The sequence below is a fragment of the Poromitra crassiceps genome (genome assembly GCF_964638095.1).
Source record: "Poromitra crassiceps genome assembly, chromosome: 1".
NCBI classification, from domain to species: Eukaryota; Metazoa; Chordata; class Actinopteri; order Beryciformes; family Melamphaidae; genus Poromitra; species Poromitra crassiceps.
Genome location: NC_139623.1, coordinates 99069426 through 99096582, shown reverse-complemented (window position 1 = coordinate 99096582; position 27157 = coordinate 99069426). Strand labels below are relative to the sequence as shown.

At 44.5% G+C, this 27157-nt stretch overlaps 1 protein-coding gene across 1 annotated transcript; it reads left to right on the top strand.

The window, feature by feature from the left end:
- Positions 1–21090: 21090 nt before the first annotated feature.
- mex3a (mex-3 RNA binding family member A) lies at positions 21091–26271 on the top strand (the record flags this gene model as incomplete). Its single annotated transcript, XM_083639383.1, has 2 exons — positions 21091–21526; positions 25130–26271. Exons 1-2 carry the CDS (start codon positions 21106–21108, stop codon positions 26269–26271), a joined length of 1563 nt encoding a protein of 520 aa, XP_083495509.1. The 5' UTR covers positions 21091–21105.
- Between the last annotated feature and the right edge of the window lie 886 nt (positions 26272–27157).

Here is a 27157-nt window from a genome sequence, read left to right as displayed (position 1 = left end):
ACATACTTGAGTAAAAGTAAAACTACTGACTTTTTAGAAAATACCCCCCAAAAGGTACAAGTACACAAAAAATGCTACTCCATTACAGCCAATAACATAAGTAAATGTAATTAGTTACTTCAACTTGTGGCTAAATCCTTAAAGCTAGTTTAAAGGGGCAATAAGTAAGATCTTTGCAGCCTTTAGAACAAATTAAACTAATGACTAAATTATTACTTTGCCTGGTGCGGAGATTTCTGCCTTTCAAAACTCTTTTTCCACTCCATACTCGTGTTTGGGGACAAAAGCACTGCGCCCATTTTGGATTTCAAGTCACTCCTATTTGTACTTTCAACAGCTCAACGATGGAGGTGGGAGCAAGGGACTGGCATCGCACCACATTTCAGATACCAAAACTTGCTCTCAAGCCCACAAAACAGATGACAAAGATTATTCCTCCAGTACTTTGCATTGTGATATATTACCTCTTCCCTAGACATATCTGTCTGCTCTCATTAGCAAGCTCTATTCATGAAAATGTGACAGTTTGTGTCAATAGAATACAGCAGGGGTGACGTATTTTTGTAGTCGCAACGCGGAAGTCCCGGACTTCCGGGTTCTTCATTGTTTCTGCCTATGGGATTTTTTAATGGGTTTTTGGCATGATGCTTAAAATAAGGTCTGTGGTTAACGCAAGCTTATTCAAACACGAACCAGTGTTCAGCAGGATCATCTTCACACACGAGGACCACTTTCATGAATTTTGAAGCATAAATGCGAGCCCTAGAAGTAAAAAGCTGATGCTAAGCTATTCCAGAACTACACACAGTGTTGCATAGGCTTCCACATCACGTCACCACAGCCAAATTCAACCTTTATCAAAATAAGCATTGTTACTGTGAGCTGACAGAGAGCAGTGTGTGGGACCATATGAAAAATAATTTTATATGTCGATGTGTGGGACGGGGAACATGCACCCAATTACTTAGCAATCACTCAGAGACACACACACAAATAAAATAAAGACGTTTATTAAACATAACTATAAACCAACTGGCAACTATTATTAATCAAAAACCTGCTAATTAAAATCTGCATGACACTGTCCTGTAAATTATCTCCCAACGCAATTAATTGTAGCCCCGGGTTAAATCCCCAGAGTTATAATGGGCATACGTTAAGAATATTGACCTGTCACTTTATAGTTTGGTAACACTGTCAAACAGCTCCACATGTAGTGTGACAAACTAACTTGCTAGTATTGCTCGTCTTTAACTGCGTCTGATTGGACAATCTACAGGTGCATCACGTTTCTCTAAAATGCTATTGGCTAAGGGGGCGGCTCGGCGGGACTGAGTGTTGGGGTCTCTCTCCTCTGAGAGCCTGGTGACGCGAGGTTAGGTTTTGACAGTACGTGACAGGAGTTTGTGTGCGTCACTGTGTGCGCTGTTGTGCACTGATATAGCGCATGTGTTTTCCTCTTAACGTAGCGCTAGCTACGCAAAGCAAGCCAAGTCTACTATTTTCTAGTACTCTACAATTAGCCTGACTCATTTGTAGTAAGTGTGTTTGTACGGCTAATAGGCTTGGGCGGTATCTATTTTTCCATACCTAGAATGTATACGACTACGGTAACTACAATTGGAAAATACTACAATTAGAAAATACTACAATTGGAAAATACTACAATTGGAAAATAATAATGAATCTAGTTTTAAAGAGCGAATGGGCAATAATAGCTGTGTTTGTCCAAATAGTCAGTGACTGGAAGTCACGACTGGTGAGCACTCTCAAAAGTTTCAAAAAGTTACGGTGCACGGCGCAAAAAATAACAGAGGGACAAAAAACCAGCACTCAAAATAAATCCTTTTGGGTTATTTTATTACCTTCAAGCAGCAATGACAATGAACGTTTCGGCGTGAGCCTTCCTCAGCATTGTGCTGACAGAAGACGGACATGACGTATAAATAGTGTCAAACCGGAAGTACAATCAATTACATTATCAAGTACTGGAAATATCTCACAACATAAAATAACAACGCATATAATATCAAAAACATCAGAGAATATCAAAAAAGAGATAAAGGTACAATTTTAAACAGTATACTTGTATATAAGTCTGTATATATTACACAGCAGGAATGCAATAATGTTTTGCAAACGAGAAGAATGAGGCTGGATGGCCACACTTGTGTTAAATAAGCACAGATGGAAAGTCAACATATTAGAATAACAAAAATCAGTAAGAAAATATTAAAATAGAATTAGAAAAATACATAGTAAAATGCATATAAGTGAATGCATAGGATAGAGATACTGCAGGTCCACACATGACGCCCCCACACTGCATTACAGTGCAAGAGCATCATGCGTGAACCCACAGCACATCCACCCGATGCACCCCCTAAAGAAAACAACTCAGCAAAAGTTCTTCATTCAAGCCCTTGGGGTGTTCTGTCTGTAAGGTATGTATCCAAAATGCCTCTCTTTGTAACAAGGCCTTGTCTCTGTCACCCCCCCTCTTCAGTGGACTGACCTGTTCTATACCCTGGAACCTGAGGGAACACACGTCGTGACCAACCTCATTAAAATGCCTGGCGACAGAGGATTTTATATCTCTGTTTCTAATGCTACTCTTGTGTTCTGAAATGCGAGTTTTCAACTCTCTGATAGTTTTTCCAATGTATACTAGCCCACATGGACACTTCAATAGATACACAACAAATTTAGTTTTACACGAGATCCTACTCTTAATTGAGTACTTTCTTCCAGAGTGAGGATGGAAGAATGTCTCTCCTCTGATCATAGCATTACATTGAATACAGTTAAAGCAAGGAAAATTACCATTCTGTACATCAGACAAAAAATGGGAGGGGCCAGGGGGGCGTGTGTAGCAGTCAGCTCTAACGATCATATCTCGTACATTTCTAGCCCGTTTTTGAGCAAACAAGGGAGGCTCGCCAAATAAATGGCCCACTTGGGGGTCACTTTGCAAGATGTTCCAGTGACTTAAAACACATTTTTTTATTTCCTGAGAAGCAGGTGAAAAAGTAGCAGCACACACTATTCTAGACCCTCGGGCAGGGGTGGACTTCAGGACCAACAGGTCCTCACGTTTCAACCCCCTAACTCTCTGTAGGCTGTTCTCAAGGATTGTGTTGTTAAAACCTTTTGCCCTAAACCTTGTACATAGTTCAGCAGCCTGCTCTTCAAACATGTGGTCAGAGCTGCAAATCCTCCTAATCCTCAAAAGTTGACTGTATGGCAAACCTCTTTTGAGGCTGGGGGGATGATAGCTAGAGTAGTCCAAGAAACTATTCCTGTCTGTCTGTTTTCTATACACCTTTGTCAGTAGTTGTTCAGATTTGTTTACAGAAACATCAAGGATTCTAGTGAGAATTTAATAGATGGCTGGATGTCAACAGTCTATACACTAATGTTCCTCATGTGGAGGGCTTACAAGCTCTAACACATTTTTTGAATAGAAGATCGACGCTTCAGCCCCCGACTGACTTTTTGGTTGATTTATCAAGATTGATCCTTAATAGCAATTATTTTAAATTTGAGAATGCTTACTATCTTCAATGCCAGGGGGTTTCTATGGGTAGTCCATGTTCCCCTAATTATGCAAACCTCTTTATGGGAAAGTTTGAAGAAGACTTTGTATATAATAACAATTTTTTTGAAGTGTTGGTTCAGATATATTGATGATGTATTTTTTCTGTTTTCTGGGACACACTCTCAACTAGAGGAGTTCAATATTTATATTAATTCCAGACTACCATCTATTAAATTCTCACTAGAATACAGTGAAGACACTGTCTCCTTCCTTGATGTTTCTGTAAACAAATCTGAACAACTACTGACAAAGGTGTATAGAAAACAGACAGACAGGAATAGTTTCTTGGACTACTCTAGCTATCATCCCCCCAGCCTCAAAAGAGGTTTGCCATACAGTCAACTTTTGAGGATTAGGAGGATTTGCAGCTCTGACCACATGTTTGAAGAGCAGGCTGCTGAACTATGTACAAGGTTTAGGGCAAAAGGTTTTAACAACACAATCCTTGAGAACAGCCTACAGAGAGTTAGGGGGTTGAAACGTGAGGACCTGTTGGTCCCGAAGTCCACCCCTGCCCGAGGGTCTAGAATAGTGTGTGCTGCTACTTTTTCACCTGCTTCTCAGGAAATAAAAAAGTGTTTTAAGTCACTGGAACATCTTGCAAAGTGACCCCCAAGTGGGCCATTTATTTGGCGAGCCTCCCTTGTTTGCTCAAAAACGGGCTAGAAATGTACGAGATATGATCGTTAGAGCTGACTGCTACACACGCCCCCCTGGCCCCTCCCATTTTTTGTCTGATGTACAGAATGGTAATTTTCCTTGCTTTAACTGTATTCAATGTAATGCTATGATCAGAGGAGAGACATTCTTCCATCCTCACTCTGGAAGAAAGTACTCAATTAAGAGTAGGATCTCGTGTAAAACTAAATTTGTTGTGTATCTATTGAAGTGTCCATGTGGGCTAGTATACATTGGAAAAACTATCAGAGAGTTGAAAACTCGCATTTCAGAACACAAGAGTAGCATTAGAAACAGAGATATAAAATCCTCTGTCGCCAGGCATTTTAATGAGGTTGGTCACGACGTGTGTTCCCTCAGGTTCCAGGGTATAGAACAGGTCAGTCCACTGAAGAGGGGGGGTGACAGAGACAAGGCCTTGTTACAAAGAGAGGCATTTTGGATACATACCTTACAGACAGAACACCCCAAGGGCTTGAATGAAGAACTTTTGCTGGGTTGTTTTCTTTAGGGGGTGCATCGGGTGGATGTGCTGTGGGTTCACGCATGATGCTCTTGCACTGTAATGCAGTGTGGGGGCGTCATGTGTGGACCTGCAGTATCTCTATCCTATGCATTCACTTATATGCATTTTATTATGTATTTTTCTAATTCTATTTTAATATTTTCTTACTGATTTTTGTTATTCTAATATGTTGACTTTCCATCTGTGCTTATTTAACACAAGTGTGGCCATCCAGCCTCATTCTTCTCGTTTGCAAAACATTATTGCATTCCTGCTGTGTAATATATACAGACTTATATACAAGTATACTGTTTAAAATTGTACCTTTATCTCTTTTTTGATATTCTCTGATGTTTTTGATATTATATTCGTTGTTATTTTATGTTGTGAGATATTTCCAGTACTTGATAATGTAATTGATTGTACTTCCGGTTTGACACTATTTATACGTCATGTCCGTCTTCTGTCAGCACAATGCTGAGGAAGGCTCACGCCGAAACGTTCATTGTCATTGCTGCTTGAAGGTAATAAAATAACCCAAAAGGATTTATTTTGAGTGCTGGTTTTTTGTCCCTCCAATAATAGCTGTGTGACTGAATCATGGACTGAATGGCGAGGCGAGGGAAAGAGAATTTCCGTGTTCGACCTTCGGCGTGATGACGTATAATATCCCCGTAGACAGTGTAGTCTCATTTAGCCGTTTGCTAGCTAGCTGCCCTTTTAACGGCACATAAAAGCTTCAAAACTCATAAAAGTGGTCCTCATGTGTGAAGATTATCCTGCTGAACACAGGTTCGCGTTTGAATAAGCTTGCGTTGATACGATACGTGTTTCAATACCACCAACCTCCAGAACTGCAAGGCTTGGTTGGGTGACTACGTATGTTTAGGGCGAGGGGCCCGAGCGTGATGGCAAAGAGGGCCGGCGAGAGAGGGCAACCCTGCTGGACCGAGCGAAGTAGTGAAAATCTGGTTGACTTGTCACATTGGTTATAACTGAACATTTTGGACTAGCGTATATGAGCTTTACCCAGGATATGAATGATTTGCCAAACCCGAATCTGCGCAGTGATTCGAACATATAAGGCCACTCAACCTGATCAAATGCCTTCTGTGCGTCGAGCGATAAAATAGCTGCACCGCTGGTCTTACTGTGATCTGTGTATATGGTGTTAAGGAGGCATCTGACATTGGAGAAAGAGAACCTATTCGGGATGAACCCTGTCTGGTCAGGATGAATGACGGATGCAGTGCAGTGCAATACATATTTAATAGTACTACTACTTCCCTTTTACATCCCAGTCCCTTATTATGACCTTTGCTCCCTGCACAGATCTGTCTTTTCAGATAATGTGGCAATACAACAATGATTGATTTGCATAATCAAACTGACCGTGAATACGTTTATCTTTCGTTTGATAAACCAAATATAGCAAATATATATCGCCGTTACTCAGCATGTTAACTGTCCTTGTGGGTGCTTGCTTTGTACACACAGCCTATAATTCTCACCGTTATCTCTGGTGACTAAGGCCATGTCCACACTGAGACAGAAGCGATTTTTTTTTTTCGTTTAAGAAAAGTTTTCCTTAAACACGGAATCGTTTCAAGAAATGTACGTATCCACATGAAACCACTGAATACCACTGAAACCGCTGTAGTATATATGCCAGGCCGCTAAGTGGCGCTGTAACTGCTGCCACATCACAGTGCAATGTGTGGTTGTCAAACCTCTCACTTCCCTATTCACGTTGTATTTGCGAGGGATATATATAGAGCAGCCCGAGTATGTCCGTTACACTCAGGGTTTACGTTTCATTTAATTTCATTTTGTCCAATATTAAAATATTCCAGAATTGCATGTTGTATTAAAAATAAATATAATTTCTATCCAACACGTTTAGCCTGATTTTGTTTGTGTTATTGTAAAAATTTAGCCGCCCGCTAAGCCTTCTGGGAAATATCCGATGAAGGGAGGGGAGGGGTGGATGTGTGGAGCCCTGAGGATGTTGTACACGCTGTTCTCCTGTCCACTTGTTGCTGACGGTGGTAATAGAGGAGCATTATATTTTGCTGCAAGAGCCCTAACAGGCTCAGTAGCTGCTGTAGCACGAACGCTAGTGCACTGTAAGCCATTGTTGCTGGCGGAAAGAGGTGGGGCTATGGCGTCATCGGTTCAGGAAAGATGCGTATGGGTTGTAAACACGGAAATGCAAGGGTGGCGTCTTCAGATTTATTCACTCTGGGACCCGGTTTCAAAAATTAGCGTATACTCCCAGAACGTATACTCCCAGAACGTATACTCCCAGAACGCTGGTTCCGTCTGGACGAAACGTCTATATGACAAAAAACTTTAGCGGATACACCTAAACTCGTCTCCGTGTGGACATGGCCTTAGTAAGTAACCCTCACACATCCGCTGAGCACACATCATCTATATCATCTATATCAGGCCCTCTCCCTCTATCCCCAGCACAAGAAGAGTGAAAGTCACAAACTTTGAAAGTTTGAAAATCACAGTCAAATAGAGTCAAAGGGGGATAGAGTACTGACAAATCCTACTCAAGTACTTTCCACCTCTGAATAGAGTGACAGAAACAACAAATACCTACTGATTTTCACAGCAACGCAAAATTTTTGTTTAATGTTCAGAGAGCTCTGCATTCTGTTGAGAGCATGTGGTTTAATAACGAACAATTCTATGACTTATTTTACTCGCTAGGCCTCGCCTGCAGCTCGCCGAGCTGGTCCTGCAGCTCGCATATGCACGCCCTGCAGCTCGACCGCTGTGCGGGCTCACTTGCTCCATCGCCCACCCTGCAGCTCGCCCGCTATGCGGGCTCGCCTGCTCTTATGACATCATGATGATGACATCACCACTGAACTTCTAGGCCTATAGCCTCAGCCATGAAGGCGACATCACTGATGACATCACTGATGTCACATTATCATTAGGTAATTAGGGCAATTACTTAACTAAAAGATCTGGCTCCGTCAGGTCACCCGCACGGGTGCTCTTTACACTTCCTGAAAGTTTCAGTCCGATCGCCCGTAAAATGGCATAGCTGTGGCCGGCCACAATTCTTGAAAGAAACAAACATTGCCCAATTGCTCCCTTTTAATATATAGAAATCTCACGCGCTCGATTCCTAGGCTCACAGCCTCGCCCGCCCTGCAGCTCGCCCACTGCGCATCACATACGCAATAGCCACGGATGACATCACTGATGACATCATCACTGAACTTATATAGCCTCATTAGGTAATTAGGGCAATCACCTAATTAAAAAATCACCCGCACAAGTGCTCTTTACACCCCCTGAAAGTTCCAGCCCGATCGCACGTAAAACGACATAGCTGTGGCCGGCCAAAATTCTGCTCACACACACGTACGCACACACACACACACACACACGGACACTTCTCAAATTATAATAAGATAAGAAGATGAGCGTTGCTGTGGGTTTTCTATGATTGATACACAACACTGTTCAGACTCAAAACTATCATGGCAGGCTTTGGCCATATGCAGATGAGTAGTATCAGATTGTAGGTCCAGAACAGGCAATGTGGAGAAAACATGCTGGGACAGGCACTGTGTTATCTGAGGAGACTTTCTTTGGGTGTGTCCAAACAAAGCCATGAGGAAGGGAAGATCAGAAGCAAATTGTCTCATTTAGTTCACACAAGGAGATAACTGGCCGGATAGGTTATGAAATCTTATTTGTGTGCCTGGAGTGTGATGGTTAGGGAACCTCACCTCTGAAGCCCAGCCCCGCGCCCCCCCCAGTGTCTCCTCCGCTTTGTGTTTACAAAATACTGACAACTCCTACATTGTGGGTGACTGGTGATGTGATAGAGATACGACAAAGCAGGACAAGGGGACTGACATTTCCCTTAGGGAAACTACAGCCAACTGTAATAAGGCAACAACATAGTTAACTGCAATGTGTGTTTTCTTTTGCTTTTGCAAGCACCCCGTGTCCCCCATCTGCTTTCCTTGTGCAGCTCCCACATTGTGTCAGCACGGGCGCCCCCTGCAGGCCGTAGTACTGCCTGTGTCATTCACAACGAGCACAGAAAGGATACGAAGCGCCATCCACCGGCTAACAAACAGAATGGAAAGTTGTGCTGCCATGTGGGTGAGATGAGATCTCTCAACGTGGGTCATAGAGTTTATGAACCATTTGAAGTGTGTCGGCTTTAAAAGTACAGACTGAACAGCAATATTATACCCTGGCTGAACATATATCATACAGCGACTAGATTTAACTAAACAGAGTGCGGTGGATTCAACTGCTTCCCATTTCTCTCTCGGGAACGAATACAGCGTGTCCGACCCAAAATGTGTTTTCACTTACCACACTCACGGTGGACCTTCAGCTGTCGGCAGTCCTGCTAAATATGATATCCACCGAGCCGGTTCTGTTGTGTTTTCAGAGAATCGCTGAAAGCAAACTCGACCCGAGCCAGCAGCCACCTGCTAATCAACACACGGGTACTTGATTAGGCTGCCACTCAGTCTCTTCTAATTACACTGCAGCCACCGCGCCACCTGGCGACCATAATTAAGCATTTCGTACGCGTCGTAGCCTACTAACAGGAGTCAAACGTTTCATTTCAAGGCCTCACAAATTACAATTTGATCACTTCTGACGTCACATTTTGATAACACTTTATTTATTTATTTATTTATTTATTTATTTATTTATTTGTCCATTTATTAATTTTGGGTGATAGGTGGTGTGGTAGTGGGGTGTGATTTTAAATGTGTTGACGTCTGCATAAGGGAGGTTTACATTCTATGGATAAATAAAGTCTCTTGAATCTTGAATTTTGACCCCTAGGGGTCTACACTTTGGGAATGACTGTCCTGATGGGTTGTATATTAATTTGGAAATTGAATTAGCTGCCAGGGAGAATGTTGTAAAAACCTTCTAAAGCAACTATACCAGCACAATACCCTACCAACCTTATGCAGTAGAATGGCATAATCATCCACTGATCTAACCCTAAGTCTAAACACAAACACTAATTTAAACCTGAAGCATGTTGCTGGATTTTCTTTAATAGAGGCTCTTCGTGGAAATGTTTCTCATTATGTAACAGCTGAACATTAATTTTACATGTCCTATGTTACCTAGCTGTAAATGGTTTGTTTAGGCTACATGTATAATGTTCATGAATGATGGATAACAACAGGGCTATGGGTCACATCGACATATCAGGCTGTCTGAATCTGAAAATGAAATTAATATAGCTTTGAAATTCACAGAATCTAGGCATATCCTGACAATTTCCTCCATGAAATCAAAATATCCACCAGACAGCAGTACAATAGAGTTGCATATGCCTCAATTGCAATGTCAACATGTTTTATTTTTAATTAGCCATCATCATTATTTAGTAATTGAAGTGCTGACCAATCAATTATGTGACACTGAGCTTGTGAATCTTCTGAATGAATGAAAGAAAGAATGAAAGATCTAAAGTATCAATCTTTATTTGTCCCGGTGTAGGCGAAACAATATCTGAATCAACCTGCTTTTTACACGGTCTGCATTACATTCAATAATGAGAAGATGCCAAGAGAAAGTGAAGACAAGCATGATTCTGCACTTTAAAGCTTCTTGCTTGGAGCTGAGAGAGTGAGTGTGAGATCACCAGGCAGCGTACGGGAAACAAGCAGTGAGGTGATCCTTACTCATCACTAGGCGTGTCACTACACCATCCACTACACCATCAATGTGATTAGAGAGAGAGGGAGAGAGAGAGAGAAGGGAGGGAGGGGGAGAATGAGGGGAAGAGTGAGTGTGAGAGAGAGAGAGAGAGAGAGAGATGACCTAATCCACGAAAAAAGCAATGAAGTCATAGCACCTGACTCATATTCCCAGCTGACAGTAGCTCTCCTAATCACAACTCTACGTGTGTGTGTGTGTGTGTGTGTGTGTGTGTGTGTGTGTGTGTGTGTGTGTGTGTGTGTGTGTGTGTGTGTGTGTGTGTGTGTGTGTGTGCATGAGTGTGCATGAGTGTGCATGTGTATGTGTGCTTGTCTGAGGGCGAGGTGAGATTGTGTTTGTGTGGGTCAATAGTCTCATATCCCTCAGTATGAGAAAGCCGTGAGCATCTGCATATATTTGTCAGAAGGTGAGGCTGTGTTTGCCCGAGTGTGTGGGTCAACACAATCACACTGCATGTGGAGTGTGAGGGTCAACACAATCACACTGCATGTGGAGTGTGTGGGTCAACACAATCACACTGCATGTGGAGTGTGTGGGTCAACACAATCACACTGCATGTGGAGTGTGTGGGTTCACACAATCATACTGCATGTGGAGTGTGTGGGTCAACACAATCACATTGCATGTGGAGTGTGTGGGTCAACACAATCACACTGCATGTGGAGTGTGTGGGTCAACACAATCACACTGCATGTGGAGTGTGTGGGTCAACACAATCACATTGCATGTGGAGTGTGTGGGTCAACACAATCACACTGCATGTGGAGTGTGTGGGTCAACACAATCACACTGCATGTGGAGTGTGTGGGTCAACACAATCACACTGCATGTGGAGTGTGTGGGTCAACACAATCACACTGCATGTGGAGTGTGTGGGTCAACACAATCACACTGCATGTGGAGTGTGTGGGTCAACACAATCACACTGCATGTGGAGTGTGTGGGTCAACACAATCACACTGCATGTGAAGTGTGTGGGTCAACACAATCACACTGCATGTGGAGTGTGTGGGTCAACACAATCACACTGCATGTGGAGTGTGTGGGTCAACACAATCACACTGCATGTGGAGTGTGTGGGTCAACACAATCATACTGCATGTGGAGTGTGTGGGTCAACACAATCACACTGCATGTGGAGTGTGTGGGTCAACACAATCACACTGCATGTGGAGTGTGTGGGTCAACACAATCACATTGCATGTGGAGTGTGTGGGTCAACACAATCATACTGCATGTGGAGTGTGTGGGTCAACACAATCACACTGCATGTGGAGTGTGTGGGTCAACACAATCACACTGCATGTGGAGTGTGTGGGTCAACACAATCATACTGCATGTGGAGTGTGTGGGTCAACACAATCACACTGCATGTGGAGTGTGTGGGTCAACACAATCACACTGCATGTGGAGTGTGTGGGTCAACACAATCACACTGCATGTGGAGTGTGTGGGTCAACACAATCATACTGCATGTGGAGTGTGTGGGTCAACACAATCACACTGCATGTGGAGTGTGTGGGTCAACACAATCACACTGCATGTGGAGTGTGTGGGTTAACACAATCATACTGCATGTGGAGTGTGTGGGTCAACACAATCACATTGCATGTGGAGTGTGTGGGTCAACACAATCACACTGCATGTGGAGTGTGTGGGTCAACACAATCACACTGCATGTGGAGTGTGTGGGTCAACACAATCACATTGCATGTGGAGTGTGTGGGTCAACACAATCATACTGCATGTGGAGTGTGTGGGTCAACACAATCACACTGCATGTGGAGTGTGTGGGTCAACACAATCACACTGCATGTGGAGTGTGTGGGTCAACACAATCACACTGCATGTGGAGTGTGTGGGTCAACACAATCACACTGCATGTGGAGTGTGTGGGTCAACACAATCACACTGCATGTGGAGTGTGTGGGTCAACACAATCACACTGCATGTGAAGTGTGTGGGTCAACACAATCACACTGCATGTGGAGTGTGTGGGTCAACACAATCACACTGCATGTGGAGTGTGTGGGTCAACACAATCACACTGCATGTGGAGTGTGTGGGTCAACACAATCATACTGCATGTGGAGTGTGTGGGTCAACACAATCACACTGCATGTGGAGTGTGTGGGTCAACACAATCACACTGCATGTGGAGTGTGTGGGTCAACACAATCACATTGCATGTGGAGTGTGTGGGTCAACACAATCATACTGCATGTGGAGTGTGTGGGTCAACACAATCACACTGCATGTGGAGTGTGTGGGTCAACACAATCACACTGCATGTGGAGTGTGTGGGTCAACACAATCATACTGCATGTGGAGTGTGTGGGTCAACACAATCACACTGCATGTGGAGTGTGTGGGTCAACACAATCACACTGCATGTGGAGTGTGTGGGTCAACACAATCACACTGCATGTGGAGTGTGTGGGTCAACACAATCATACTGCATGTGGAGTGTGTGGGTCAACACAATCACACTGCATGTGGAGTGTGTGGGTCAACACAATCACATTGCATGTGGAGTGTGTGGGTCAACACAATCATACTGCATGTGGAGTGTGTGGGTCAACACAATCACACTGCATGTGGCGTGTGTGGGTCAACACAATCACATTGCATGTGGAGTGTGTGGGTCAACACAATCACATTGCATGTGGAGTGTGTGGGTCAACACAATCACACTGCATGTGGAGTGTGTGGGTCAACACAATCACACTGCATGTGGAGTGTGTGGGTCAACACAATCACACTGCATGTGGAGTGTGTGGGTCAACACAATCACACTGCATGTGGAGTGTGTGGGTCAACACAATCATACTGCATGTGGAGTGTGTGGGTTAACACAATCACACTGCATGTGGAGTGTGTGGGTCAACACAATCACACTGCATGTGGAGTGTGTGGGTCAACACAATCACACTGCATGTGGAGTGTGTGGGTGCAGGGCCGTAGCCAGGGTTCCGAAATAGGGGAGGTCCAGCAAGGGGAGGCGGAAAAAAAAGTTGAGTTTTTTTCCCCCCCTTTTTAAGCCATATTTAGAGTAATATATCATTTTAAATCAACATTAGGATTATACTGTTGTGATGTCATTATTCAGTATATTCTCTTTCATGTCACCACCTGCTCAGCTCTCCTGTCAACATAATTGTAACTAACAAACACAAACTGTTTTAGCCAAATTCATATCAAAATGACACCTACAAACACAGGTACACAACCCAAGCCGTACACAACACACAAAGTTACTTAGACAGACTAGACACTTACTTTCTTGGTTGTTGCTAAAAAATCTGTCAGTGTGTGTCACTCACTGTCTGTCGTTCACTCGCTCACTGTCTCGCAGCTCGCTCATCTTCAATTATCTCGCCAGGCAGACAGACAGTCATCACTCACCACCATGCTGCTGCTCTCTCAGAATCAAGTTACCGCGGACGCGGCGTCAGATGACTTCCTGCCTGACCTGCCTTTCGTTTCAAAATAAAAGCGATCCCGTGTTTTTCATGCTTTTCCTGTTTTCCATGCAGATTGTTTTATTTTTTTACAATCTTCGTTCTCAGGACACTCTACAATTTTCTGTTCCCAAAGTCCGAACTGAATTGGGGAAGAAAGCTTTTAGGTTCTCTGCACCCACCGCATGGAACAGTCTGCAGTCTGATCTTAAACTTAATAGCTTAGTAACCTTAAATGGTTTTAAGGCTATGGTAAAATCTCTTGAGAACAGGCTGTCTGTATGCAAATGTTTTATTTGATCATTTTAATGTTTTTCAATTGTATGTGTTTATCATCATCATCATCAACTTTATTTGCAGACACAGGGTCCAGATATAACAACAGACAACAATTCAGAGAACACACAAATACACAGTATATCTATAAAAGGCACTTATACCAAAACTTCCACATATGTGATTGGTATCTGACAGAACTAATACCAGGGTTGGTTAGTAGCATGATATTCGAGTTCTGAGAGACATTTAGACGCCCAATAAATTTGTACATCAAAGTTCTTAAAAGTGCCTGAAAAGTGCTGACACCTGCATGGCAGAACAGTTCACTTGCACTAGTCCACCTGGGTTTTCTCAGCAAAATCCTCATACAGTCATTGTATGCAACCTGGAGTTTGTGGAGGCTAGCTTTTTTATACTTAACCCACAGGGGGGCAGTGTACAAAGGGGTACAGTAGGCCCTAAAGAGACTTATCTTTACCTCCTCAGAACAAAAGTGGAATTTCCTAACCAACATGTTAGCCTGGGCATATAACATACGGCGCTGTCTGTACATGTCGTCATCATCAGACATTTGGTCTGTCATAAAATGACCCAGATATTTAGTTTTAACACAGACAGATAAAACATTATCAGACAAATAAAAAGCAGGAAAAGTGAGATCCCTGTCCCCTTTAGTTCTACAGATCATAACCACACTTTTTTTGGCATTGTACTTTACATCGAATTTGACACCATAGATGGAGCAGATATTCAATAGTTGTTGAAACCCAGCACTGCTAGGGGAGACGATGGCCAAATCGTCCGCATACATAAGGTGGTTGACTAAGGTATTACCCATCATACAACCAGTCCTACAGTGATTTAGCTGGTCAGATAAATCATCCATGTATAGATTGAATAGAGCTGGGGAGAGTAACCCCCCTTTATGTGTTTGTTTGTTGTAACTTTGTGTTGCTGCTGTTTCTTGGCCAGGTCTCTCTTGTAAAAGAGATCTTTGATCTCAATGGGACAAACCTGGTTAAATAAAGGCTAAAAAAAAAAAAAAAAAAAAAATCTCTGAAATATTAAAAAAATCTCTGAAATATTAGGGGAGGTCCGGACCTCCCCGTCCTCATAGCTAGCTACGGCCCTGCGTGGGTGGGATTTTGGTGGGAAAAGTTTGCCACATGTTTGTCACCCTTTGCTACAAACACGTTCACATAAACAGACAGCGATGGGAACGAGACACACAAAGTTTTCTGTTGCTTATGGCTCACACTGCTTATTGAGAAAATCTCCCCGCGTTCAAGAGTTGTACAGGTGAATAAGCAGATAACCTAGTTCACCTAGTGCAAAGAGAACCTAGATTTCCACTAAATTGCATACAAATAAGACTGATTTGATCTGATTTCCACGTTGTCTGATATAACGGAAAGCAAGCTTGTCTTTTATTAGTCACACAGCCACACTTGCAGTGACTGCACACACACACACACACACACACACACACACACTGAAACGGTGGTCGGTGAAATTAAGTCTGCATTTATCCCATCCAGACATGTCCTTCCTATGGGGGCCAGGCCAGGAGCGTTGGGCAGCTTTCTTAGCTTAGCATCAGATGTTGTCATCACTGGTCAGGGGACAATCTTCTGCATGTTTTTAGTGGGGGTCCATACAGTTGTTGCATGGAGGAACCCCAGGGGAGTATGGGGAGAACATGCAAACTCCACACAGAAAGGCCCCTTTCATGAGGTAGCCCACCTGGTCGTAGGCACTGAAGAAGCACCCTCAGCGCCACAGGCGGGAATCGAACCCAGGACCTTCTTGCTATGAGGCGACAGCACTACCACTGCGCCACCATGCCCCCTAATGAGCAATAATCATCCATCCTTTACAAAGAGATTCCAAGGCTACGTTCACACAGCCAAGTCACATTGAAAGTGACTTTTTTAAAGACGACCTGGGCTACTTTCAAATGTGGCAAAACATCAGATTCGAATCTGATGTTTTGGAATGTGACTCCGGTGTGAACACACATCTGGCCCATATCTGACTTAATGCTTCAATGTGACTTTTACGTCATTCCAGAGTGACATTCGTCACTATTCTGCGCTGGCGGGAGGACCAAGCGGGCAGATTGTGATTATAAACATGGAGGACAGCTGCGGGGGAGCTCAGTGGAGGGCAGGGGCGGACTGGGATCCTAATTCAGGCCGGGCATTAGATACCAAGCAGGCCAGGCTGATACGGGCCGACGCGTGCCGAAAAATTTGGGCCGTCTGAAGCTCAATTTTGGCCGTTTGAAGCCCAATTTGGGCCATTTGAAGCCAGATTTGGGCCGTTTGAAGCCCAATTTGGGTCGTTTAAAGCCAGATTTGGGCCGTTTGAAGCCCGATTTCCAAAAAAAAAAAAAAATTTTTTTTTTTTTTTTTCAGGCCAGGCCAGACCAGGCCAGGCCACCGGGCATTTGCCCGACGTGCCCGATTATGCAGTCCGCCACTGGTGGAGGGACAGTGAGGTTGTAGACCTTATAAGTATTAACAAGAAGTAGCAGCTATTGCTCCACAGAAAGCCATCATTAAAATTTTGGCTCTCGTTCTCTCCCTCCTCCTCGCTATCATCTGCTCCTGTATCCGCTGGCTTCCACTGCACAATAACTTGTAAATTAAACCGTAAACAACAGATGAAACAACATCGTCAGCTACCACCATGTTTACTGCTGTCTTCTTCCGGGTTTACGTAGAACAGCAGTGTGCTGCGTGTGACGTTATTGTTGTTCATGCGGGTCACTTCATGTCCGTGATCTGTTCACACTGGATTCTGATATGGGCCACTTTTAAAAAGTATGTGTGAACAGCCACACAAAAAATCAGATGTGAGCAAAAAATCAGATTCAAGGACTAAGGTTTACTGTGTGAACGTAGCCTTCTTGTCTGGGATGTTTCCAGGAAAGACACATTACTCAAAAGAGGGGTACGCACGACAAGTGTGTAATATGTGTAATGTCTATTAGTCAGAAATGTGGAGCTCAGTATAGGTTGACCTGGTTAAACAAAGGTAAATAAATAAATAAATAAATAAATAAATGAATGAATGAATGAATGAATGAATGAATGAATGAATGAATGAATGAATGAATGAGCAAACAAACAAACAAACAAACAAACAAACAAACAAATAAATAAATAACTCAATCAAAGGTTATGGTTTCATTGTTTCAGCCTATCCACCTTTCTGGGGGCAGGGCTCTTGTCAGCTCAGGAGATGTGGTATCATTTGCATGAAGTCTTACATCATCCCTGAGTGGCGCTTCACTACATGGCATCAGCACGTGGTGCTGAGCCAACACGTCCCTTTGTGCTCGCACAAGCCTCGTTCAAGTGACAGCGGGGCACCACAAATGTCATGAAAAGGACATCTGGCCATGGAAGTCAAAGAGATGCCCTTTTGGGATTCTCCGAGATGTCTTTACAGCCTATTAAGCCTGTCTTCTTTGAAAGACCGATACTGTCCATATAGGTGAATGCAGTATTTGCATGGGTCGTTGGACAAAGAGATTGGTGTCTGTATCTGTGGCACGATAAACCAAAGCATCTCCCCAAAGATGCAGTCAGCCTTTCATAACAGGAGAGAAAAGAGACGGGACCAGTCTGACAACCAGATGGTCAAGATCATTGAGAGTGTTTTTTATGTGCAAGTAACATGACCTCAGCTTTCTGAGTTTTACAAGTATCCCATAACAGTAACACGTGCACACACACGCGTGTGCGTGCGCGCGCACACACACACACACACACACACGCACGCACGCACACACACACACACACACACACACACACACACACACACACACACACACACACACACACACACACACACACACACACACACACACACAAACACAAGTGTACAGCTGACAACTGCACCCTTCAACTAGGCAATAAGGTCTGAGTGTAAAGCAGACCTGCTGTGTCTCATTTGGATTTCAGAGCAGGAGAAGGTGTTCTTGTTAGTGAAACAGGCTCAGCTCGGGGTCACACAGGTTAATGTACGACACAATGGAGCAGACAGAGAGAAAGCAGCAGCTTCACGAACCAGGCTCCCAAAAGCCATGTACCAAACTCACACACCCAGACAGAGGAGGGGGTAACACTATCCCTGATCCATCCTTATTATTGATTGGGGCATTGGGCTCCCAGAAGACCCCATTTAATGGAGCCAGACGACCTCTTGGACACACTGGTATAGGCTACTTGGCGGCACACCATTGAAAAGCTGGCCCTCGTCTAGTCCTCATCCCCATCCTGACCGCGCTCTCACACCAATCCTTTGGCCTCTCCACTGGACGCGAGGGGCAGACCCCCTGGGCCCACCCTCTGGTCCTTTATGCATCACGCCATCCTGCTCTCCTCCTGCTGCTATTTAGTATTTGTGTTATTGGGTGGAATGGGGGATGTTTTAATCCTGGCCTCATACCAGGAGTCTCCATGTGAGTTCATCTGCAACATGCCCTTGGGGAACAAGCCCCTTCCTGATTGGCACCCAGGGAGGAAGTCTAGACTATGATTATGCTGCATGTAAATATACCTGCTCTGGCTTTCTGGTAACATTTTATCTCGTCATTTACTGTATGTTGTTTCTATTTTCAGACCCGGCGCTTGGGAATTTTCTGGTTATATTCTGTGTGTTATTAGAAGGCAGAAGGCATTCACACTAGAAATGCTAAAATATTCATGCTGAATCTAATAGTCACATGCCATGCTCAGTCTGTCATATAAGCCCAAATGAAACACTCTAGTTGTTTTTGTTATTATACCTGTAATCCAGTTACAGTCTGGGAAAACACATATGGTGAATGATAAATTGAATTTAATAAATGAGGTTAAAATGCACAGATAATCTGGATAAGGCTACAGAGTGAATTCAACACCTCCCTTGGGTACACACACACACACACACACACACACACACACACACACACACACACACACACAGGGCCAGTTTTCAGTCAACAGATTTAAAAGCAATTTAATTTAACAGTAATTTATATTAATTTTCAAATTCCAGGTACAGAACCCATCAACTAGTAGTTGGTGTGACTGTAATTGTTTCACTGTGCCGAAATTGGAAGTTTTCAGTTTCCTGTGGCATGGAGGGTAGGCTACATGTAGGCTAGGTGATTGTTTACTGTTGAAATTAATGTTTTCTCAGTGTAAATATCCCCAGTTTGTCATGCCATTCAGTTAATCTTCCCCAGTGCAACTACACTGGCTGGGGTTCAGTCTGGATGTTGGTCACTTGAGAATGACACTTTGTCCAAGTTGAAACCTTTGAAAACATCGCCCATGGGCATCAATTGTTGCATGGCAAGGTATGGCAATGGCATTTTCAGTTCCTTTGCCTAAGTGAGCTCATTTTCTCACTGTACTCAAGAGCAAAGGTCAAGCAAAAATGACCAGAAATGTATTTTTAGATGATATCCAATAAAAATAATCAGGGGAGAATTCAGGCCCAATGTTCCCTCTAAGCTGATGCACCTGTACAAGATAGTTTGATGACTTTATATGAATTCATCACATGATAACCAAATGATAATATGGGGGGGACAATTTTATACATAAGGTTTTCAGTGAATTGACTCCAATGTTTGACACCTAATGTAAAAAAGAAAAAAAAAGATGATCGATAATAGTATATTAGTATTATTATTATTGGTGGTAGTAGTAGTAGTAGCATTGTTGTTGTCATTAGTAGGGTAGCAGCCTACAGCAGTTGGGTCTTTGTGTTATTGTACAGCCATGCCGTCAGGCGTGGCTTGTGTCGAGGACATCTTGGGGAGTCTGTTTCGCGAAACGAACGGCGCGGTTCTTTGTTCACCGGGGCTGCTGCAAAAGCCTCGCTTTTACGGGAAATGTGCGAGGGCTTTTCTGATGTCCACCCGCTGCATAGGGTCTGCAACGCCTGTCTGACAACTCCCTTTCTCCTCTCCTCCTCGTATAGAGCATAGAGCCCCCACCCCCGATCCCCCCTTCCCAGCTCCTATACATAGCATCCCCATGCGCAACGGCGCCGGAGACAACAACGCGGTGACCTGCCGCAAACCACGGCTGGAGAGAGGTGGGCGGACCCCCTAAAAATGTCACTTTTAACTCCTTCCCTCTCGAATAACATGTTGGATAGTCCACAATGTACCCCCCCCCGGCCCCAATATACAGGATCGGCTCTTTTCTAATTCTTCCTCTATTAATAATAAAGTTGACTCCATGTTTTTCAGTCGCACCTCTGTCTGGGTGACCACGTGTAACACTCCAATTGCATAGTCCTTGCACCTTTTGATGCGCAATTGTTTTCATCCTGATATCCTTACATAAGTCGCCAAAATGCGGTCATTGCAGCTCAAGAGCTCTGAGTCTGAACGAGTAGGCTATGGCTAAAAAAGGAGTGCGCGGTACATGAGGGAGGAAACGGCGATATATATTTTTTTTCTTTTTCTATAGGTGAAGGAAGGCAGCTCGATGAGAGATGCCACAGGCTTGGGAACCTGAGACGGAATGGTACAACGGGAGGGCTGCTCGTTTTGTCTCGGCGAGGAGGGGGACTGTGTAAACCAGACTGGGTGGAGCAAATACATCGCCGAGCCCCATCTATCGTGCAGACGGCGGGCCTTGTGTCCCGTTCGCCTGGAGCTCGGAGAGAGACTACTGTATTGAAAGTCTGGCGGACACAGAGAGAGGGGGCCGGTCTATGGGAGGGACTAGCGCAAAGGGGGGAATTGGAAGGAGGGGGGCGAGGAGGAGGCGGCACGGGTGCTGTTTCTCCAGTCTCTTTCCCCTGTCTTTGTCTCACACACTCTTTTGTTAGCCATGCCTAGCCTGCTGGTTTTAGCAGGGATCATGGAGAAAAATGGGGGCTACGCCGGGGATCTGGCCGGCTCCGGCTTCGGAAGCGAGGCTCTCCTGGTGCCGCCCGACGAGGAGGAAGACGACTCCCGTGCCCTCAGGGTCGCGCTGGGCCAGTTGTCTCTGCTGGGTCTCGGGGAAGGCGAGGACGGCGGCGGAGCCCCAACCACGGGAGTACAGGACCGGAGTAACAATAACAACAACCACCACAACCACACTAACAACGTCGGAGGTGGCGGGGACACGGGGCTTCTGCAAGGGAAGAGCAAGTTGTGCGCCCTGTACGAGAGCTCCTCAAGTGAGACGAAAGGACGAGGCTGCAACATAACAGAATGCGTCCCAGTGCCCAGCTCTGAACATGTGGCCGAAATAGTGGGGAGACAAGGTAACGTTAAACCGCTGGGTTGCAAAATCTTTCCCTCCAAACTTAGGCTATTATCATGCTAACTGTGATGCAGTATCACCCCCGTGGTTTCCAGTAGATTTAGTTTTTTCTTCTGTAAATTTTACCTGGTGTTATTGACAAAGAAAAGGGAGTGGTGTGTGTGTGTGTGTGTGTGTGTTTTGTTGTACTCCCCAGAGACATCAGCCTCCCACTTTGGCGACAATGTTGCAAGTTTCGCGTGCACTCATCGTTACACTGCTACGTTGTAACAACTCGTTGGCTCCTTTGTGCTTATTGAGCTTGAAAGTGAATTGTACAAAGGCATGAGTGGATCCCGTTCCCCTCCTGGGCGCATTATTCCACATCCACGCCATCAATGTCAGCGCACAGACGCACACTGGAGCACCAAGAGCACTTGCTTCCTTTGTCGTCTGAAACGCGCCAGACTGTTCAAAAAGGCAACGTGGAGCTGGTGAAAACAGGGATACCTTTCGCCTTGAATGGTTACTTATACTTATATATATATATATATATATATATATATATATATATATATATATATATATATATATACATATATACATATATACATATATACATACATACACACACACACACACACACACACACACACACACACACACACACACACAATATCATTAACCCATTCGGCTGTGATGGTTGAAGATGTTTTGCTTCTCTCTCGGCCCATTGTTTATGTTGCGCACTGCCCCAGTGACACAATTGGACAATAGAGTGAGCTTGTTTCCCCCCATTTTTTGAATGAGTGAGTTGTAAAGTTAAATTCCATTCAAATTACAGATTCAATCCATTTTCTTACGGAAGGATGGGTTTTTCACCCAGGACTTGAACTTGAATGACAGCAGCTGTCAAACAAAGGTGTGAAAGTGTGTGTGTAGGGGGAAGGGGGGGGGGGGGGGATGAGGGGAGGGGCGCCTTATTAGACTACTTTGCACACGGGATGGTCTTGAAGGGTGACTCAGCGAGAAGTTGCACCAAGAAGTGGGAATCCTTTGTTTTGTTTTCTGGGTTTAGTCTTTGTCTTTTTTTCTGATAAAACAGCCTATTGTTTGAGCTCATTTCAGTAAATCTGTTGTCAGGTGATTTTTTCTTAGTCAATCCAAGCTGCCTGTATCTGTCAAGTTTGAACCCCAGTAGATGAGATTTTTCTCTCTCTCTCAGAACCAGAAGTTGAATTTTCCCCTTTGTGTTTGGTGGTGGTGCTTGCTTATGTGGCTGCACCCATTGTTGACCGTTGTGATGAGCCCAATTGTCCGAGAGGGGCAGGAAAAACAAGGATGGACGGATGGATGGGGAAGGGGGGGGGGGGCAGTAGCATCTAAAAGCTGAATGGGAGTCCCGCCTAGGAGCTCAACACAAGGGCTCCTCATGAGCCCCACTTCACTGCACACTCTCAATACCACATGGTTGCCTAAGTCAGGAAGAGAGGGAGACAGAGGGGTAAGGCAGAGAGAGTAGAGAGACAGTGGAAAGGGTATCATCAGTGACTCCTAATTTATCGTTGTGCCACAAAATAAACAGGTCTCTACAATGTCAAGTGGGTCCAGAAGAGTTGGGATGGCTTCTTTTAGCTGTACTCCCCTTTCTTGCTCCACTGCTGTGGTAATGTGGATTTAGTTTGTGCCGCTAAGTGCCCCTCATCTCCCATCGCGGCTCCTGTTCGTTACTCTGAAGTGTAAGCTTTGAATTTTAATGGGGTAACTGAAGACAGCCAGAGGGGGGATCCACTGAGCACAAGTGCAGCAAGAGGGCCCTTTTGCCTTGACCGAGAAGAAGTGCTGATTTGGGTGATTTAAGATGAGCTGCTTTTGATTCAGGGCCTTCGTTAGTTGGCGCGACCCGCCCCTTATCAGGACCGGCGTGCATCGTAGCCCGCCTGGTGAATCTGGCAAATGGAGCATCCTGTCATGGAGAAAGGGGATGGATTGGATATGATTGTTTTCTCCTCTGTCAAAGTCACAGGAATTGATTCCGGAGGATGCTCTTGTACCTTCCTCTGGAACTCTTTCATTACCACAGAACCACACTGGATCAAGGGTGTGCTTGTCTGAACCACAGGCGTCCCTTACAGCTCAGTAATGAACAACGTGCTCCCCAGTTGAAAAAAATAAAGCATACAGTTCTGAATTGAGCTAGAATGATCTTTGAGCTTTAGTGGACAACTTCCAGAAGTTCTACTTGACTATTCATGTAGTCTTTGGTGGCTTTCTTTTTGGGTTAGAATGAATTCACCTTTGCCAATTTTGCTTACAGATGGTTCTTTAATTGCGCCAATTAAAATCTGTGATGCACTCCAAGGCACCGGCTTTGTCAATTGCTCTTTGACCCCCACATGTCATGGAGAAGTCTATTAATGCAATATCAGGCATTGGCAATGGCAACAAAGGGGATTTTCTCATTTGAGTATGAGCTGCTAAACCGCCAGCATATCAATATCCCCAAGTCACTGCCACTGGTGCCAGTGAAGTACGTAAGTGTTCCAGAAGTAAGTATGGCTATTTAGCAGGGAGACTTCGTCTTCAATCTGAGGTGCTTCTGATACATGCTGCTGTGTGATCTGAAGCACCTGGAGTCTGCTGTGATGAGCTGAGATCTGTTCATTCAATAGATTCCTGATGATTGTTAGCAGGCCAAAGAGACCCACTGGTTTCTTTAAGACACTGTTGAGACAGGAAAGGCATGGTTGACTCGTCAATAAATGCGGTAGCCCTAATGAGAAAGCTGCCTGGATTTATGAATGGAAATGGACACACTTAATGGCCTTGATGCATTCTTCATGGGGTGTAATATAAACAGAAATGCTGTGTCTTTTCTCATCATGTTCCTCTTGACCTCAAATGTAGCTGAGAAAATCCTCAACAATCACTCATTTGTTCCCTGTTTTGTCCCATTCCAATGGCGGCACAGACTCAGGTAATTTGACATGAAATAACATGAACCTGCACTCTCTCACATCAAGACTCTCCCCTAAAAGCACTTAATAGAGTAAGCCATTATACGCTGATCAAAAACAGGGCAAACACCGGGCAAGGAATGGCACAAAAGTGATGCATGTGTAGGCCGGCTGTATTGTCTTGTAAGTTCAAGGAGAGGTCAGAAGATGATTGCTCGCCTGCATATTGCACATGTATTGCATCTGCTCTCACTCTTCCACCTCTCCAGAACAACGATCTGTCTGCTGGCCAACAGCTCTGTACCATCCATTAACAAGTGGTGTCTCTGATTTAGTGGACACTGATAGGTGATAAGTACACTAATGCTCGGGTGTTGGAAATGTCCTAAATTATGGTAAAATATTCTGTGAATCTCTTGCCAGTGAAATCACACAACATTATCAACATATTACAGCTACACTGTCTGGTCAGAAAAATTGAAAGAGAAAAAAAAAAGATGAACATGTGTACTGAACAAAGGAAATGTAAGAATTTCTCTGAAATCAGCTTGACGACGCTTGACGACAACAGTTGTGTTTTCATGCTTGTAATGTCTTTATTTGATGTGTGCATGACAACATGTGAATCAGTGTATCATGTTAAAATATCTGCTGGTGTCTCTCTGCAGGTTGCAAGATCAAAGCCCTGCGGGCCAAGACCAACACCTACATCAAAACGCCAGTTAGAGGAGAGGAGCCTGTGTTCTTAATTACTGGTCGGAAGGAGGACGTTGCACTGGCTCGCCGTGAAATCATCTCTGCTGCAGAGCACTTCTCCATGCTGCGGGCATCCCGCAACAAGCTGGGCGTTTCCTTTAGCGGCTCCCCGCCCACACCTTTGCCAGGTCAGACCACCATCCAGGTGAGAGTGCCGTACCGCGTTGTGGGGCTGGTGGTGGGGCCCAAAGGTTCCACCATCAAACGCATCCAGCAGCAAACCTGTACCTACATCGTCACTCCCAGTCGAGACCGCGACCCCGTCTTTGAGATCACGGGGTCGCCGAGCAATGCCGAGCGGGCTCGCGAGGAGATCGAGGCGCACATCGCCTTCCGAACGGGAGGCCTGCACGACCACAACAACGAGAACGACTGCTTGGGCCCGGATGGCGGAAGCAGCCCAGCGGGCAGCAGCGGTGGTCTGGAGAGCCGGCTACAGCAGGTGTGGGGGCTGCAGGGGGGCCAGCGCAAGCCTCTCACCAGCAGCTACCGCCAGAACTTCTCAGATGCCATGGTTGGAGGAGGAGGTGAGGGAGGGGGAATCTACAGCAAGGGCAACTTCTCCAGCCCCGGAGAGAAGCCTTGCTCTTATTTTGGATCTGAGGGCACCCAGAGCTGGGGTGACCCCGACTATCCCAAACAGGTGGCCTTCTACGCCCAGCAGCGTTCCAAGAGCTTCGGAGGCCTGCCCCTCCCCCTGACCAGACTCTCCCCAGGTCTGCCAGAGCCTTGCGGGGGAGGAAGCACCACCAACTCTTCAGTCACCAGCATTGTGGCCGTGTCCGGCTCACCCCACGCCCAGGCCCGCCGCGCCCACAGTGAGCCCACTTCGGCCGGGGGGGGTTTCCCCGGCCGCCTGCCGGTGCCGGACTCGCCGCCGGCCACCGTGCGCGACTGCATGACCTGCTTCGAAAGCAAAGTGACGGCTGCCTTGGTGCCCTGTGGCCATAACCTCTTCTGCATGGAGTGTGCCATCCGAATCTGTGAGCTCAACCACCCAGAGTGCCCAGTGTGCCACACCCTGGTCACGCAGGCCATCCGAATATTCTCTTAAGGAAAAACCACATCAGTTTTTATCATTAGTTTCATCAGTGTTTGTTCAATAATTATTTACTGTTTATTATTATGATTATTATTATAATACGTAAGGACTTTTTTTGTTTTTTTTCCAGAAAATTTAAAAACAACCAAGCAGATATTTTAGAAGGCACTGCTTGCTTTACTAAAAAGTATAAGAAATATTTTTAAGTTTTTCTTTTATATATATATATGCATATATATTTTATAAAAGTTTTGTTTATAAGAGAAGTATAGTACCTTGCATTTTCAGTTTTTTGACTGCTGCTGTTTTTCATTCATGAATCACAGTGTAGGCAGAAGTAGATAGTAATGTGAACATTTTATTATTCAATTTTTTTATTTTACCATGAAGTGGGTTTATATGGAAGGAAGAGGATGATTGTTGAGGTACCCAATCTGCACCTGATTTACCTAGAAAGTCAGTATGTTGTTATTAGAAGGAAAAAAGATTGAATTTCCATCGCACCTTACAATCATATTGGTCTCAAATAGGATTGTCAATCATACCTTGAAATTTAAGGAGCAGATGTGAAGGTGAATTCAGCTTATCATTTTTATTGTGATTTGATGTAATTGGGCCAATCCATTAATTTTGACAAATTGAAGAAGAGATTAATTTATTCTGGTCAAAGCTTGGTATTCTTAATGAAAAGGAAGAAAAAGCAACCCCCTAGTTCATTCTTACACCTGGTAGTAAACCAGGTTAACAATTTATAGGGAATAGGACATTCCATCACTTATTTATAGTATTTGGTTATATTTTATTAGTGTCATTATTCACAGAGATAGATGAAAGTTGTACAAAATATGAGTAAAATTTTCTTTCCAATAGTCATTGATTACACCTTGGTCACTGCAGT